The 18,503-nt window shown below is 37.4% G+C and overlaps 1 protein-coding gene across 1 annotated transcript in view; it reads right to left on the bottom strand.

Annotated features, from left to right (window-relative positions):
* The window catches only part of GABRA3 (gamma-aminobutyric acid type A receptor subunit alpha3), a 351,529-nt gene that overhangs the window by 97,523 nt on the left and 235,503 nt on the right, over positions 1–18,503 (bottom strand). The window contains exon 6 of the mRNA XM_036017204.1: positions 4,059–4,141. Within this exon, the coding sequence (XP_035873097.1) occupies positions 4,059–4,141 (83 nt within the window). The remainder of the gene's footprint in view (positions 1–4,058; positions 4,142–18,503) is intronic.

Here is an 18,503-nt window from a genome sequence, read left to right as displayed (position 1 = left end):
TTGGTTAGTTCTTTGGTGGGTCCTACCCTCCTGCTGGTTGACGGAGGGTCACTCACCCACAACTTCTTGAATGCTATTGTGTAGGTGCTGCCAGAAGAATACCACAAATCCCAGGGAACAAACCAACATATGCTAAAATATCTCCCCATTGCAATCTCACTCTCAATAGCAAATGAACCAGTATTAATAAGGGTGTAAAGAGATTAAGACTATTATAAGAAAAAAGAGTAATAAACTACAGTATGAAACCTAGTAACTTAATATGCACAAACTTGATGGACAAGAAATGTGTTAATAAGCTATGCAGGAAAAAAAATATTGCTAATCATGGAAAAGACCACAATGGATTTCATCTCCGTAGCTCCTAGTAGTTACCACTATTTTTCCTTTCTTGATCTGCCTCTGGTAATGTCAGATGTTGACTGTATCTGACCTTAGGCTGCCTACTCCAAGACTGGCAGGGATCTACTGTCCCAGCCTGTCTCCTTCAGTTGTTAATCCAGTCACTGTACACTCAGCAGTCAGTCTTAAGCACCAGAGAGCCAGGGTATAGTCTGTCCCAACTATACCCTGTCCCTGGCAGGGTTGTTCTTTCCCCTTAGGCTGCTGCCACTTGAAGGGGAGTGGTCTGCCTGAGCAGGATGGCTTCTATGGTATGGGGGATGAATCAGCACCAGGATCTCAGCAGCTACTCTCTCAGCTGCCTCCCCAAAGCTTCCATCCCCAGTCTCTCCTCAGGCATCTCCAGCCCACTTTGCATATGAAAATTTGTGCATTGGCCCTTTGAGTGGCTCTCCATCCATCCATCTCCAGAGAGCAACCCTTTCACTTTTTGCTGCCAGTTGTTATCTTGTACTTTTTGGGCTCAGATGCTCTAGACTGGGGATCCCAGCTTAGGATCTAGACCCTACACTTCTCAGGGGGATCCACCAGTTGCTTAATTATCCCTCTGGTGCTGCCACCTGTGGGCTCCCAGCCGACCTCTCATGTCACCACTGCATTCCTTACCAGTCATTTACTGCTGAGGATGATTCTTCTCTCTCTCCAAGGTTATAAGGCTTCTCTCTTGCTATTGTTCAGTTGTTTGTTCTTGGTGATTTCTCCACATTTTACATGTAATTCCAGATTGGTACTTGGAGGAGGTCAGTGTGGCTTCCATTTACTCCTCTGCCATATTGCCAGGATTGTCTTTCTTTTTTAATTAAACATATTAGCCATAGTTTTTAAAAGTCCCTGTCTATGAACTTTGATATTTGGATCACCTATCTGTTGGTGTATTTCCATATTCTGGCTTTTTGTTCTTCAACTTTGGTTTTAGGACATATGATTCTGCCTATTGATATGTCTAATTATTTTTTATTGAAGTCTAGCTACTATGTAATAAAACTGAAGAGTTTTCAGATGATGCTGAATCCTACCAGAGAGGCTTTATTCTTTCCTTTGCTATGCAGATAGTGTGGGAGAATTATACCTAAATCTCTAAAGACACTGAGCTAAGTTGTGGTTTTGGTTAAACCTGGTCTGTCTTTGCTGTTACCTTATAAATAGGACAAAGCTTCTCTAGGGTTTTAAACTGATTGCCTGGTTTGTCTTCTTTTTTATATCTTTGGAAGACCAAGGAAGCCAGTTCTACTTAAGGTTTTCACATTAGCTTTTAGTTTTGTGATTTTTGCAAATTCAAAATTCAGCAATAGAATTGAGAGGGGTTTTATCCAAGAGTTTGAGGCCTTCCACTTTTATCACTTTAGCTCTGTGTGACCATCAAAACTATCCCTGCCCCATCATCCAGAAGCAGGCTTATGCCTGGCACTAAACTTGTGATTCCAATCTGCAGTCCATGGTCAGAATTGGCAAATGCCACTATACCACCAGTTATCAAGAAGCTGCATGTCATAAATTCATCTATGAGAGGTTCTGCCCCTTCTCCAGAATTTTAGTCATTTCAATCCTTGCTGCTTCTATAGTTCTAAGTTTTCTAATTGTTCATGAGGGGAACACTGGTCACCCACAAACAACTTTATCCTACCAAGATTGAAATTAACTTATCTAATTTGATAGTATATCTATTAAAACAAAAATCTATAAGTCATCCTTGAGTTTTATCCTTTTCTAATATTTCACTTATAATTTATCAGGGGACCTTTTTGGATCATTCTTCATAATATATCCAGAGTCAAATTCTCACCATTTTTGCCCCTATCAGTTTGATCTGAGTCATTATCAGCTCTCATCTGAAATATTAATAACCTCTCAACTGAATTCCCTGCTTCTATCCTTCCCATACTTATATTGTTAACAGAATATCCATATGATTTAAAAAAAAAACACAGGCCAGATCATGTAATTATTTTGTTCAAGAAATTCTAATCATTCCCCATTTTTCCTCAGAATAAAAGCCCTTTAATATCGAAGACTCTAAATGATCTGGCCTTCTTTTTGATCATATCCTCTCCCAGTGCTTTCTCCCTTACTTACTCTATACAGCCACATTGGACACTCTGATGCTCTTAGAACAAATCAGACACTTTTCTGGCTAGGCACTTGCCCCTTGCTGTTCCTTCTACCAGATCATGATTGTCTCAGATATCTGTATTGTTAACACTTTTATCTCCTTAAAATTTCTGCTAAAATGTCTCTGTTTCAAAAAGGCCTAGGCTGATCACCCTATTTTAAATTTCATTAGCAACACCTATCCTCCATATAGATGTGACTTATCCTCTTTCTTTATGTCTTCCCATGGTGCTTTTCACTTTAAAACATACTTTATAGTTTACTCTTTTATCCATTGTTTGTTTTATCTTCCACCATCACTATCTCCTCTATAATATAAGCTCCACAAGGGCAAAATCTTTGTTTTATTTATGGATATATTCTAAGCTCCTAGAATAGAGCCTGGCAAACAAACTGTAAATATTTGACAGTGATTGAAAAAATACATCACATATAATTATTTGAGTCTTTTCAAATGTGCTGTCTACTTTAAAAAACAGAACTAAATTCAATTTAGACATTCTCAACACAGACCTTAATATATTGCTCTGATGACTCATATAAAACTTAAACTGAAATTTTTAGACTAAGAAAATCATTCAAATTTTGCTTAATTTTTTTGTTTCTCAACTTCATTTGAAAATGGCTATGCATCTACTCATTGATCTGTCAGATTTAAGCTATTAGCAAAGGCAATACTCTAAAAAAGTGAGAAAATTTCCAGTCTCTTCCTGTCTACCATTCACTGTAGAGAATTGGATAGAAGTATATGAGTACATAGGTAAAATAATCCTTTTGTAAATATAATAGCATTCTATCCTTGGCTAGTGTGGCTCAGTGGATTGGGCGCCAACCTGTGAACCACAGGGTTCCCAGTTTGAGTCCCAGTTGGGGCACATTCCTGGGTTGTGGGCCATGTCACTGGTAGGGGGCATGCATGAGGCAACCAAACATTGATGTTTTTCTCCCCCTTTCTCACTCCTTTCCTTTATCCCTAAAAATAAATAAATAAATTTATTATATATATATATATATATATGTATATATATATGTGTGTATATATATATATATATATAATAACATTCTGTTTGAGGGATACTGTGCTTAGGAAGTTGCTACTATATTCTATATCAGCTCTGTCTTCTAGACAATTTGTTTTTTTAATTTTTTTTGTTTATGTTATTACAGGTGTTCCACTTTTTCCCCATTTGCTCCCCTCCACCCAGCTTGCCCCCCACATCTATAATCAGTCCCTTCACCATTGTCCATGTGTCCTTCATATGTGTGTTTTCTAGACAATTTAAAAACAGATGTTTATATTTCAATCTAATGACAAAGAAATTAAACTGAAATAGTGGAATAAGGCTTGCTGTCTAGAAAGAAAATTCCATTAAAGGCTATGTCTCCTTCTCCTGATCAGTTGATACTACTTAATCCCTCATCTCCTTCTCCATTCTCATACCAGTCTGGATTAAAGCCCTCAGCTTTAGAAACTACTAGGGGGGGAATAGGAAACATTCCATTCTTTTGGGAAAATCTCAGTAAACAGAAAGTGACAAAATACATACAGCTTCCAAACTTTAGTGGGCAGGCATGCACATCCATGGGAAAATCTTCCAAATGCATGGGACACTCGGCATGAATTGTTAACCTAAAAAAAGGAGGCCAGAAAATGAAGTCAGGCTGAGTTCCCATTTATCAGCAATGTAGTACCCCTAAGAATAATAGGATTTTTTTTGTTTAGGTTCACAGAGATCCAAGTCTTTATGAATTCAAAGGATGGAGTAAATTAACTAGATAGCCCCTCAAAGCAGCATTCAGTATTTAGATTTTTTATCAGATCTGTATCCCACCTTACCACCTTTAGAAAAACAGATATAACTTATCTGCCCAAGCTGAGCTCCCACAACTACTACCCCTGTTCAAAGAAGCCTAGAAACAGCAGGTCCTGACTCATTTACTTATGATAGCAATTTAACCATTTCTAAAATAATTCTCCTTAGTTAGTTATCCTGTACATTAACCAATTTAAAGATTGTATTGGACAGGGAATATGTGTAGAAAAACTATCTTTATCCTGATAATGAACAAGTACAAAAGATGGCTCTGCTTCTCACAGCAACTAGTATAGCTTCAAGAACACACACACATACACAGAGCAACTGGCCAAAAAATACAAAGGTAATGGAAAGCATCAAAACCTCAGAGGTCAAGTCTGAAGAAATTATGTCTTCTTAACAGGGACAGTAAATGGGAGAGATTGCACATGGATTCCTTAACAGAAATCTGGATGGAGCATGATTTTCCATGCCCCAAACTCATTCCCCTGCATTAGTCTGTCCAAATAATCTATTCCAAGGTTTCTTCTCTGATTTCTTTCAAAGTTTTTGAGCTTCAACTTTCCTTGGCCTAGATAGTAGCCTCCCATATAGAAATAGGACCCACACAGCAAAATTCAGAGTTCTCTGGAAGCTAGCTTTGATGAGCTACATCTAGCTAACCTGTATAGACCCTGCTTATATTGGATTCACTCACTGCCATGCTCTTGGAGTTGTAAGTTGCCAACTGGTAAGCATCTCCAATCTTGGATAATTGTTAAACTGGATGAATATGTGATGCCTCACAAATGATAAGAGCAGCAGCACTAGATATTGCTCAAAGCAGGTGGACCAAAGCAAATATACTCAGGTGTTTATTAGCAATAACCTTACCTAGGCTGGTAGGCAGAAATCAAGTGTGTGCTCTTCAGAAAATACTTACCCACCTTTTCTATCAGTTTCCCTATCTAAGCAGTAAAGGTTAGAACCAGACAGCAAGTATCCTTGCAGCTCTAACTAATCCCTTAGATATTTACAGCATTTCTTATGTGTCCTGGAAAAAACCCTCAATTCTCAAATTAGTCTACAGAATCTCACCAATCCACCCTTTATTCATTTTTATAAAGATTTTATTTATTTACTTTTAGAGAGGGGGAAGGAAGGAGAAAGAGAGGGAGAGAAACATCATTGTGTGAGAGATACATTGATTGCTTGCCTCTCACATGCCCCCAACTGGGGACCTGGCCTGCAACCCAGGCATGTGCCCTGACTGGGAATTGAACAAGTGACCTTTCAGTTTACAGACTGGCACTCAACCCACTGAGCCACACCAGCCAGGGCACCCCCTTTATTCTTAAGGTATAAAGGGTGTTTTATGACTCAAAGAGTTTGACACAAGATTAATGTATTTCACTGAGAAACCTCTTCCTTGTGTTGGATACTTTAAAAATTCCATGAGTTTAATAAAGAAAATTATTTTTGCCCTGGCTGGCATAGCTCAGTGGATTGAGCGCGGGCTGGGAACCAAAGTGTCCCAGGTTCAATTCCCAGCCAGGGTACATTCCTGGGTTGCAAGCCATAACCCCCAGCAACCGCACATTGATGTTTCTTTCTGTCTCTCTCTCTCTCTCTCTGTCTCTCTCTCTCTCTCTCTCTCTCTCCCCTCCCTCCCTTCCCTCTCTAAGGATAAATAAATAAAATCTTTAAAAAAATTATTTTTTCTCTCCACTTATATTAGTATATTTAAGGTGCTGCCTCTTATAAGTAATTCCAAGGGGAAATTACTTTATGTCTACCCTGCAGTCATAGGGAAATGAAAAATAAAACTACAACAAATAGGTAATACAAGTAAACAGGTACTGATATCTGATTAGAAGCAGAACTGATTTATAATAATTTTCCTGTCTTCCTTCCCATCTACTTTTTGCTTAGGAGGGGTGGGCACTGATGAGGATGTGAAGAAAAGAGAACTCTTGTGCACTGTTGGTGGGACTATAAATTGGGGTACCCACTATGGAAAAAAATATGGAGATTCCTCAAAAAAGTTTAAAAAGAATTGCTATAGGATCCAGTAATTATATCCTATACTTCTGAACATACATATCCAAGGAATTGAAATCAGGATCTCAAAGAAATATCTGCACTCCTGTGTTTACTGCAGCATTATTCACAATAACCAAAATATGGAAGCAACAAAGTGCCCATCACCAGATGAATGGATAAGAAAATATAATGGAGTACACTTGTTGTTTATTGATTTCTTTATGATGGCCATTCTGACCGGTGTGAAGTAGTATCTCATTGTACCATATGATCTCACCTATAAGTGTAACCTAATTAACAAAACAAACAAGCAAGCAAAAATATAACCAGAGACATTGAAATAAAGAACAAACAACAGTAACCAGAAAGGAGGGGGAGGGGATACTGGGGGAAAAAAAGAAGGGTCATCAAGGAACATGTAAAAAAGACCCATAGATATAGCCAAAGGGGGGTAGGATTGAGGGTGGGAGGTAGGGAGGTGGGTGGGGTAGAGGAGGGTAGGGGTGGAAAAGTAGAGACAACTGTGCTTCAACAACAATGAAAAAAAGAGGGCTGGCTGATGTAGCTCAATGGATTAAGTACAGGCCTGTGAACCAAAGGGTGACCAGTTCGATTCCCAGTCAGGGAACATGCCTGGGTTGCCAGCCAGTCCCCAGTAGGGGATGCATTGAGAAGCAACCATACATTGATGTATCTATCCCTCTCTTTATCCTTCCCTTCCTCTCTCTCTAAAAATAAATACATAAAAATCTAAAAATAAAAAGAAATAAAATACAATGGAATATTATTTAGCCTTGAAAAAGAAGAAAATCCTGCCATTTGCAACAACGTCAATGATAGTGAAGGACATTATGCTAACTCAAATAAGCCAGACAGAGAAAGACAAATATAGTATGATGTCATTCATAAGTGGAATATAAAATAGTCAAACTCATAGAAGTAAGAAATAGAATGGTAGTATCCAGGGGCTTGGGCTTTGGGAGAGACAGCACTAAGTTACACAAGGTGAATAAGTTATGCATGATGAATAGATCCTAGAGATCTATTCTATGGCAAACAGTCTTTTTAAAAAGAAATGAAATATTTTTATTTTATTTTTAAATTTTATTTTTCAATTAGAGTTTATATTCAATATTATTTTGTATTAGTTTCAGGTGTACAGCATAGTGATTAGACAATCATACTTTACAAATGTTCCCTCAATGTTTCTAGTACCCATCTGGCACAATGCATAGCTATTACAATACTATTGACTATATTCCCTATGCTATACTTTACATTCTCATGACTGATTATATTGTAACTACCAATCTTTACTTCATAATCCCTTCATCTTTTTCACCCAGTTCACTAACAATCCTTCCCTCTGGCAACCATCAGTAAGTTCTCGGTATCTGTGAGTCTGTTTTAATTTTGTTTGTTTTGTTGTTTAGATTCCACATATAAGTGAAATTCTACGCTATTTGTATTTCTCTGACTGAGTTATTTCACTTAGCATAATACCCTCTAGGTCCATCCACGATGTAGCAAATGATGAGATTTTATTTTTTTATGAGCAAATAATATTCTATGGTATATATGTGCCACTGCTTTTTTATCTACTTGTGCACTGATAGACACTTGGACTGCTTCCAAATCTTGGCTATTGTAAATAACTCTGCAATGAGCATGCATATATTCTTTCTGATTAGTGTTTCTGGATACTTAGGATATATTCCCAGAAGTAAAATCACTGATTCACAAGGCAGTTCCATTTTTAATTTTTTGAGGAAACTCTATACTGCTTTCCACAGTGGCTACACCAATTTGCATCCCCACCAACAATGCAAAAGGGTTTCTTTTTCTCCACATCCTTGCCAATACTTGTTGTTTGTTGACCTATCAATGAAAGCATTCTGATAGGTGTGAGATGATATCTCATTGTGGTTTTAATTTACAGAAAATAGCCTTTAGTGGGATTTTCAATAATGATTAGAAACCCCTCAAAATGTAACATTGAAATCATAGTGCCTTAGGCCTAGTTCACAGTTTGGCCTGCTGATTTTTATGCAAAGGCAAGTCAGGAAGTAGGAGGCAATCCAGAAAATTTCCTTCTTTGGGAGTAAAAAGTATAGGAGAAAGTATTATGCTAAGTGAAATAAGCCAGGCAGCAAAAAACAAATACCATATGATCTCACCTATAAGTATAATTTAATAACAAAATAAAACAAGTGAGTAAAACAAATGAGCAAAACAAAACCAGAAACATGGAAATAAGGAACAAACTGACAGTTACCATTGGGGAGCAGGAAGGGGAAAAACAGGGGAAAGAAGGGGAAGAGTCTAGTTAAGGAACATGAATATAGGGCACATGGTAATGGACAATAGGGTAGGAATTGATTGAGGGAGGGGGTGAGTGGGGCAGGGGAGAGCAATGAGTGGCAGAAAACTAGAACAACTGTAATTGAACAACAATAAAAAATATAATAAGAGAAAAAAGGCACAATGGGGATACAGATGGGAAAAAGGCCCTTTTCAGCTTTGTGAGTTAACACATACACATACACTGCTCCCTCAGTATTGTCTTCATTTCAGCGTGCATTGCAGTTCCCTGGCTCCCTTGTCACCCTGCCCCTTGCTGCACAACAGTTGGTTTTTATTTCACCACAGTAATAACTTAAAGGTTTGCTACCGCCATGGTTCCCTAACTGGTCTCTTTGCTTTCACCCTTTGCCCTTATGGTGTATTCTCTATACAATAGTCTTCTAGTGCTTACTCATCTTAAACAGAGTAAAAGCCAAAGTCCTTGCTATGGATTACAAGGTCTTGCATGATCTTGTCTTCTGTTCTCTGGCTTATTTCCTACTATGCCCTCCCTTGCTCACTCTGCTCCAGTCACACCAGCTTCCTTAGTACTCTTTCCACATGCCGGTCTCTCTTATATCAGGGTCTTTGCACTCACTATGTTCTCATACCTCTTTCAAATATTTCATTATTACCTTCTAAATGAGGCCTACCCTGACCTCCACTGAGTTTACCACCCACACTATGGTTAATAAGCCTTACTATGCTCTTTCTTTTTCCATAGCACCTAACATATAATGTCATAAAACATACCCTTTCTATTTATCATCAGTTTTTTCCTTACTATAAGGTTATGGAGTTTTGTCTTGTTTTCTCTTTGATGTGTGCCAGGAGCCTAGCATTGGACCTTGCAGAGGGGAAGTGTAGCTTGGGGAAAAGGGAATTGAGGTTTTCCAAGGGTTTCAGGCAAAATAGCATCTTAATATGATTCCTTAATAACATAATATCTCATCCTGGCTGGTGTAGCTCAGTGGATTGAACTCAGGCTGCAAACCAAAGGGTCATTGGTTCGATTCCCAATCAGGGCACATGCCTGGGTTACAGGCCAGGTCCCCAGTGGGGGCCATGTGAGAAGCAACCACACATAATGTTTCTCTTCTTCTCTTTCTCCTTCCCTTCCCCTCTCTAAAAATCAATTAATTAATTAATCAATTAATAACACAATATCTCAGTCTATCTTTTCAATGGGCATATATAGCCTCTTTCCTAGAATTTGAGAACTGGAAGAGCCTTACAGAAATTATTCAGTTTTATTTTCATATACACTTTACATGTGATACAACAGAAGGAAAGTAAATTGCCCAAATCACCCAACGACTATGGCACAGAATTGACTAACAGTTTCCTAACTCACTGGTGTAGTCAACAAATATTTCGATCACCTTCTATGTGCCAGGTATTCTTCTTAGTAATGAAAGTACATTAGCAACCATATGAAGATTGATAAGCTTATATTTGAGTAGCAGGAAGACAAAAAGTAAAAAAGATAAGTAAATTATAGTATATGAGAAAGCAATATGCCACAGGAAGAAAAATAAGATGTGAGTAGAAAGTATTGGGGAAGGGTTGCCATTTTCCATAGGGTGTTCAGCAAATAACTCACTGAGAAGTTGACCTGAAGGAAATGACAGTGAACCCTGTGAACACCTGGAGAAAGGATATTCAAAGCAATGGGAGTAGAAAATGCAAATGCCCTGAGGTACAAGTATGCCCAAAGTGTTCAAATAATAGCAGCTAGGCTACTGTGGTTGTAGTGGAGAGATCAAGGGTTAAGATTAGTAGAAGATGAATTCAAGAGGAAACTATGGGGAATGGTCTACATAGTGTAAGGTTTCTTGGGATATTTTGACTTTCACTCTAAGTAAAATATGGAGGTGTGGCATGATTTTCAGTAGACTAGCCTTGACCTGACTAACATTTTAGGGTTAGCAAGGCAGCTATGTGAAGAATAAAGGTAAATAATTACCCTTATTAATATGAAGAATTACCCTTATTAATATTAATACTAATTACCACATTAATATACCCTTATTAATATTAATATTAAGATGAAGAATTACTCCATTGAAGGAGAGTAAGGTTAAAAAAAAGAAAGATAAAATCCATTCATGATATAAAACTCTCAAAAAAAAACTAGGAAAGAAAGGAACTTTCTCAACTGGCAAAGGCCATTTATGAAAATGCTATATCTAGCATCACACTTAGGGATAAAAAATCATCTCCCCTTAAAATCACAAATAAGAGTGTCCACGTTCTCTTATTTAACATTGTCGTGGAGATTTTAACCAGTACAAGAAGGAAAGCCACAGGGAATGACTACTAATAGGTATGGAGTTGCTTTTTTGGAGTGACTAAAATCTTCTGAAATTGGATATTGATGATGGCTGCACAACACTGTAAATACACTAAAAAACATTTAGTTGTATACTTTAAAAGGGTGAATTATATGACACTTAAATTGTATCTCAATAAAGCTGTTTAATAATGTAGGCAAGCAAAAGAAATTAAAGACATAAAAATGAAAAATAAGAAGTAAAACTTTTTAAAATGCAAATTGCATGTTCAGATATTCCATGATCATATACATCCTAATATCATTAAGGTTCTCTCCAATTTAATGTATAGGTTCAACACATTCCTTACCAAAATCTCAGAAGCTTTTCTTTTTTTAAGAATGGCAAGCTGATCTTAAAAGTTCTATGGGCATACACAGGATACAGAGTAGCCAAAACATCTTCTAAAAGAAAAAATGGTAAGTACTTTCACTTTCCAATTTAAAAACATACCATAAATCTACAGTAGTCCATATAATGTGGGTTTGGTATAAAGATCAACAATGTAGATCAAAGAAAATAATAGAAAGCCCAGAAATAAAGTTTCACATTCATGGTTAATTGATTTTTTACCAAGGTGTCAAGGTAATTCAGTGGAGAAAGGATAGCTTTTTCAGTAAATCATGCTGGGAGAACTTGATATCTACATGAGAAAAAACTGAACATAGAACTGTACCTCACACTGTAAGCAAAAGGATCAATTCCAATGAATCATAAACAAAAATATAAGAGCTAGAACTTCTATAAAGAATCATAGGATAAAATTTTGTTACCTTGGGGCAGACAAAGACTTCTTAGATAGGATACTGAAATCATGATCCATAAAATTAATATAAGTAACTCTTACCTCTCAAAAATGAGAAGAGAAATAGCCTGATTTGAAAATGAACAAAAAGCTTAAATACATATTTAACAAAATGATATTTTCTTAACTAATAAGCACTTCAAAAGATAGCCAACATTATCAGTCATTAGGGTGTGAACTATAATGGCTAAAATAAAAGACTGACAATATCAAGTGTTGACAAAAATTTGGAAAAAATGTAAACTCGTGAATCACTGGTGAAAATATAAAATGAATGCTAAAGAATACTTTGGAAAATATTTTGGCAGTTTCTTTTAAAGTTCAACATAAATTTTCTCTAAAATTCTACAGTTCCACTTTAATTCTTCATTACCCAAGAGAATTAAATACAAAAAGACCTGTTCATAGTAGAATTATTTATGATCACCAAAAGACAGAAACAACCTAAATGTTCATCAAATGATGAATGAATAAATAAAATGTGAAATATCCACATGATGGAATATTAGTCATGAATAAAAAGGAATACACACAACAACATGGATGAATCTCAAATGTATTATGCTAAGTGAAAGTCGCCAGATACAAAAAGTCACATATTGTATGATTCCATTCACATTAAGTATTCAGGAGAGGAAAATCTAGAGACAGAGAATAGATTAGCTGTTGCCTAGGACTGGAGTTGAGAATGGATGGTGACTGGAAATTTTTGAAGGGATTTTTGGAAGTGTTGGAAATGTTATAAGTTCAGATTTGGTTATTGTTTCACAACCCTGTATATTTACTATTAATCTCTGAATTGTATGTTTAAACAGATGAATTTATCATATGTAAATGATAGTTCAGAAAAAAGCTTGTATGAAATTAAAAAAGCAAAAGAGGCATTTAATCATGGCCTTTAAGAGCATGGATTCCATGCTCTGGCTGGCATAGCTCAGTGGATTGAGCGTGGGCTGCGAACCAAAGTGTCATAGGTTCGATTCCCAATCAGGCCACATACCTGGGTTGCAGGCCACGGCCCCCAGCAACCGCACATTGATGTTTCCCTACCTCTCTCTCTCTCTCTCTCTCTCTCTCCCCCCGCTCCCTTCCCTCTCTAAAAATAAATAAATAAAAAACATTTTTAAAAAACAGCATGGATTCCAAAGCCAGACTACCAGATTCACAACACAGCCCCACCTCTTAGTATCAGTGTGTAAGTTACTTCCATTTTCCGTGCTTTATTAGCTTATATTTTATAGGCGCTAATTAAATCTCTAAGACAGGTGCTAATTAAATCTCTAAGACAGAATGGTATTATGAGGGGGGTTATGGTAGATAGGGAAGACAAGAAATCTTAGGACTGAGATGCAGAGTAAAATAACTGGTTTAATGTCTTTTATACTGAATCCCAACACATTGGTGATTCTCAAGATTTCATTTATTTCCTACAATATGCACTATCCATGGGTAATATTGCTTCTTCACCTCAGGCAAAAGATACATGTATCAGAATCTCAAAGTGGTAAGCAGATATAAAATAAGGGATAAACAGTAAATTGAATATGGTAGTTTGAAAATATTTACACCAGTGATTGTGCTGTGCTGTCTGATTAAGTTAAGAATCCCTACTACTGAATTGCTTTGCAGAGGCTCTAGAGGAGAATCTGTTTCCCTGTCTTTCTAGCTTCTTAGTTGCTGCCTATATTCCTTGGTTCATGACCCTTTTCTCCATCTTCAAAGCTAGCATGTTGCAGCTCTCTGATCTTTTTTTCTACAATCACATCTCCCTCTCACCACAGCTAAGAATTATTCTTAGCTTTCAGGACCTTTGTCATGACACTGGGCCCACCTGGAAAATTCAGGATACTCTCTTCATATGAGGATCCTTAATTTAATCATACCTACAAAATACCTCTTTGCTATGTACATTTTCAGGTTCTGAGAATTAGAGCATGGATATCTTTGGGGGGCATTATTATGTCTACCACACATAGCAAAACAAAAAAAAAAACACCCACATAAAGAAAAATCAAAAGACTACTGACAAGCTGGGAGAAAATATTTGTAATATATCATAAATAAGGATTAATATCCTTGATACATAAAAAACTCTTAAAATAAAGGGGAAATGCCAAAAATATACTTTAAAAATGGGCAAAAATCATGAGCACACATTTCGTAAAATGATATGGAAATGGCTTTTGAACACATGAAAAGATATTCAAGCTCACTTTTTTTAATTGTCAAGCTCACTTTTCAATAGATAAATATGAATAAAACTATACTGAATTGAATACATAAATTGCTTTGGGTAGTATGAAAGAAGGATAAGGGTCAAGAAAAGGAACATGTATAAAGGACTCGAGGACAAAGACAACCGGGGGTGGGTAGGACTGAAAGTGGAAGGTGGGGGGTGGTTGGGGCAAGGGAGAGTAATGGGGGCAACTGAAATTGAACAACAATAAAAAATTTTATTTTTCTTATTTTTAAATATATTTTATTGATTATGCTATTACTGTTGTCCCATTCTCCCTCTTCACTCCCCTCCCCCCACCCCCTCCCACCCACATTCCCCCCCTTTAGTTCATGTCCATGTGTCATAAGTTCTTTCTCTTCTACATTTCCCACACCATTCCTGCCCTCCCACTATTTTCTACCTATTGTCTATGCTACTTATTCTCTATATCTTTTCCCCCTCTCTCCTCTTTTCACTTCCCTGTTGCTAACCCTCCATGTGATCTCTATTTCTATGGTTCCGCTCCTGTTCTCTTTGTTTGCTTAGTTTGCTTTTGTTTTAGGTGTGTTTGTTACTAACTGTGAGTTTGATGTCTTTTTTCACTGTTCATATTTTTTATCTTTTTCTTAGATAAGCCCCTTTAACATTTCATTTAATAAGGGCGTGGTGATGATGAACTCCTTTAATTTGACCTTATCTGAGAAGCACTTTATCTGCCCTTCCATTCTAAATGAAAGCTTTGCTGAATAGAGTCTTCTTGGATGTAGGTCCTTGCCTTTCATGACTTGGAATACTTCTTTCCAGCCGCTTCTTGCCTGCAAGCTCTGTTTTGAGAAATCAGCTGACATTCTGATGGGAACTCCTTTGTAGGTAACTGTCCCCTTATCTCTTGCTGCTTCTAGAATTCTCTCCTTCATTTTTATCTTGGGTAATGTAATTATGATGTGCCTTGGCATGTTCCTCCTTGGGTCCAACCTCTTTGGGACTCTCTGAGATTCCTGGACTTCCTGGAAGTCTATTTCCCTTGCCATATTGGGGAAGTTCTCCTTTATTATTTGTTCAAATAACTTTTCCACTTGTTGTGTTTCCTCTTCCCCTTCTGGTACCCCTATAATTTGGATATTGGAACACTTAAAGGTGTCCTGGAGGTCCCTAAGCCTCTCCTCATTTTTTTGAATTCTTGTTTCTTCATTCTTTTCTGTTTGGTTGTTCCTTTCCTCCTTCTGGTCCCTTCCATTGATTTGAAACCCAGTTTTCTTTCCATCACTATTGGTTCCATGTGTATTTTTCTTCATTTCACTTATTGTAATCTGGATTTTTTCATCTAATTTATGACCAAAGTCCACCAATTCTGTGAGCATCCTGATCACCAGTGCTTTGAACTGTGCATCTGATAGGTTGGCTATTTCTCAGTTGCTTAAAATAATTGGCTCTGGGGCTTTTAACTCTGTTTGAGCCATCTTTTTTTATTTTATTTTACTTTTTTCCTTTGGTCTGGTCATGCCTGTTACATATGAGGGGTAAAGCTTTAGGTGTTCACCAGGGCAGGGCACCTCAGTTGCTGAGTTGTGATGTTGTATGTGGGGGTGGGGTCTGAGCGGGAACAATGGTGCTGGCTCCGTTCTCACCAGGATTCCAGTCCCCCTTGCCGCTTCCCACAAGCAAATTGGTCCCCTCTGGTGCTGGCTCCTGGGAGGGTGGGCTTGTGCACTCTCTCAGACTCTGTGGATTTCTCCAAGGAGCCTCCTGTGAGGCTGAGAGGATCTCCCAGCCTCAACTTCCACAGGTGTTTTCAATTGGTGCTTTCAGGTTTTGTTTCCTGGCACTGGGTCCCTGGGATGTGTGGTCTGTGTCGCGCTGCCCATTTTCGCTTAGTTCTGTGCATGAATGTGCAGCTGCCTTGCGAGACTCACTGGGTCTGCTCCTTGCTTCCTGCGCCCAGGGTCTGCCACCAGTCCGTAAGCTTCAGTCTGCGGTCGGTGCCCTGTGCACCCACATCTGCCAGCCATCGATTTTTCCCGCCAGTACCCCTTGACCCCTCTCCCTAGGCCTCCAATTCTGCCCCTCCTTAGCGGACTGGATGTATGGTATTCAGACTTCCATTCAGTTCATTTCTCTCTGTTCTGGTTGTTTTTTGTTTGTAAATTCTTGTTGTCCTTAGTTTTGGTTGCTCCAGGAGGTACAGTGCGACCACCTATGCCTCCATCTTGGATCAACAATAAAAATTTTAAATTAAAAACTACACTGAGTTGCCATTTCTCCTCTATTGGATTGGAGAAAATTTACACATTTAATAACTCATTCTATTGGTGAGGCTGCAAAAACAAACTGTCTCATACATTGCTGGTGAAAATATAAATTGGTAAAACCTTCTTAGAAGTTTGGCAACATCCAACAAATTCCATGGTTTTGCATTTATGATTTGAGTGAGCATTAATATTTTTTGGAATTTACCCTGAAAGTATACTTCAACAATGGAAAATACATAGGCACATTGTTATTCATTGCTACATTTTTTACAATCATAAGTTGTTTCTTAAAATGTCTCTAACTTTTGCTTGCTCTACATATACTCCTTTTTATCCCTATTTTATGGCTTGTCCTATCTTTTGAGTCAGATTATAAATTGCTATTCAATTTTGTAATCCTTCATGGGCAGTTTCTATACTATTGTCTACATAGTAGCACCAAGCATATGTTTGCTGATTTGAAAATTACTAGGGATAAACAATCATTTGTCATAAGAAATTTCATTTTGGATTAAACTCTCATATAACATAAAAAAAGGATCCCTACTATGGAGTTAAATCCACTGAGTAAATAGTTTATTTTCTACTCCTTTGGAATTGAGACAAATTAGCAATTTGGTTATTTGGTGCCCTTATTTCACCCTCACTGGAAATATCTAAGCACATTTTCAAAATTGCACACATAGAACTATTCTTACTATGCTATTTTATGATGATTTTTATTGTATTATATAATTGATTTGTAAAAACAGTATTTATTTTGAACTTATTATACAGTGCTTTTCATTTTTAGGATTTTTGAACAAATGTTTCCTGAACTAGATTGAATGCTACATGTAAGTCACCTGTTTTTAAATGTGAATTCACCCAATGCACTTAACCAAGAAGAAAAAATTCACAACTCAGAAGCTATTACATCCATATCTTCAGTGCCCATTTGCTTTTGACCTAGTGAAAGTGACCCTTCTGGAATATGAAGCTCTTGTTTTTATACCTTGATAGCACCTCCCACTTTACTAAACTACTTTCCCATTTCTTTACCCTTCTACTACTACAGTGTCTAGAACACACTCCTTATCCAGAATGCTGTGGAGCTATGCACGTAACAGTTGCACCTTAAAATATAAATGCTATACCTACATTAAAGAATTCTAAAAATAATAAAATAAATATGAATAAAATTAATCATCTAGTTCTTAACAACTGATCTACAGAAAAAAACATAAAATTATTTCTAGATTATTGTATATAACATATTATTATTTTTATTTTTTTCACATGGTCCTAACTTGCTTGTGCACTTCTAAGTGAACAACACATGCGCATGCTTAATGCTTTGAATAGTGATTCATGTTCCCTAATAGTAGAGCATATTTGAGATCATTTTTAAGCTATTTTTCTCTCATTATGTCTTCCAGTGAGACATTCTGTCAAGGGTTACACCATTAATGAACTTAGGTGAGTGGCTTTGTTGTTTCTTAAATTATTTTATTGTTGTTCAAGCTCAGTTGTTTGCATTTACCACTGCTACTCCCCCTGACCTCAGCTATCCACACATCCCTCCCCTGATTCCATCCCTTTTTCATTTTGTACATGTGTCCCTTATAGTTGTTCCTGAAATCCCTTCCCCTCTTTTCCCCCATTATCCCCTCCCACCCCACTCTTGTTACTGTCAAATTGTTCTTAATTTCAATGTCTCTGGTTATATTTTGCTTGCTTGCTTGTCTCATTGATTAGGTTTCTGTTAAAGGTGAAATCATATGGTATCTGTCCCTTACCACCTGGCTTATTTCATTTAGCATAATGCTCTCCAGTTCCATCCATGCTGTCGCAAAGGGTAGGAGCTCCTTCTTAATTTTTTCTGTGTAATATTCCATTGTGTAAATATGCCATTGTATTTTGATCCATTCATTTACTGATGGGCACTTAGGTGGCTTCCAGCACTTGGTTAATGTAAATTGTGCTGCTATGAACATTGGGGTGCATAGATTCTTTTGAAATGGTGTTTCAGGGTTCTTAGGATATAATCCCAGCAGTGGAATTGCTGATTCAAAAGGCAGTTTTGTTCCTGTAAACCCTTCCCATTTCCCCCTGAAATTCCCTCTTCTCTCCCCTCTGGTAAAAAAACTAGGGGGAGGGTGGTAATGGGAGGGAAGTGGGGAGGGATGGGTGGGCAGGCTGGAATGGGAGTAAAAGGGAGAAAAC

Source organism: Phyllostomus discolor, chromosome X, assembly GCF_004126475.2.
Source record: "Phyllostomus discolor isolate MPI-MPIP mPhyDis1 chromosome X, mPhyDis1.pri.v3, whole genome shotgun sequence".
Taxonomy (NCBI): Eukaryota; Metazoa; Chordata; class Mammalia; order Chiroptera; family Phyllostomidae; genus Phyllostomus; species Phyllostomus discolor.
This window is presented reverse-complemented; position numbering and strand designations above follow the sequence as displayed.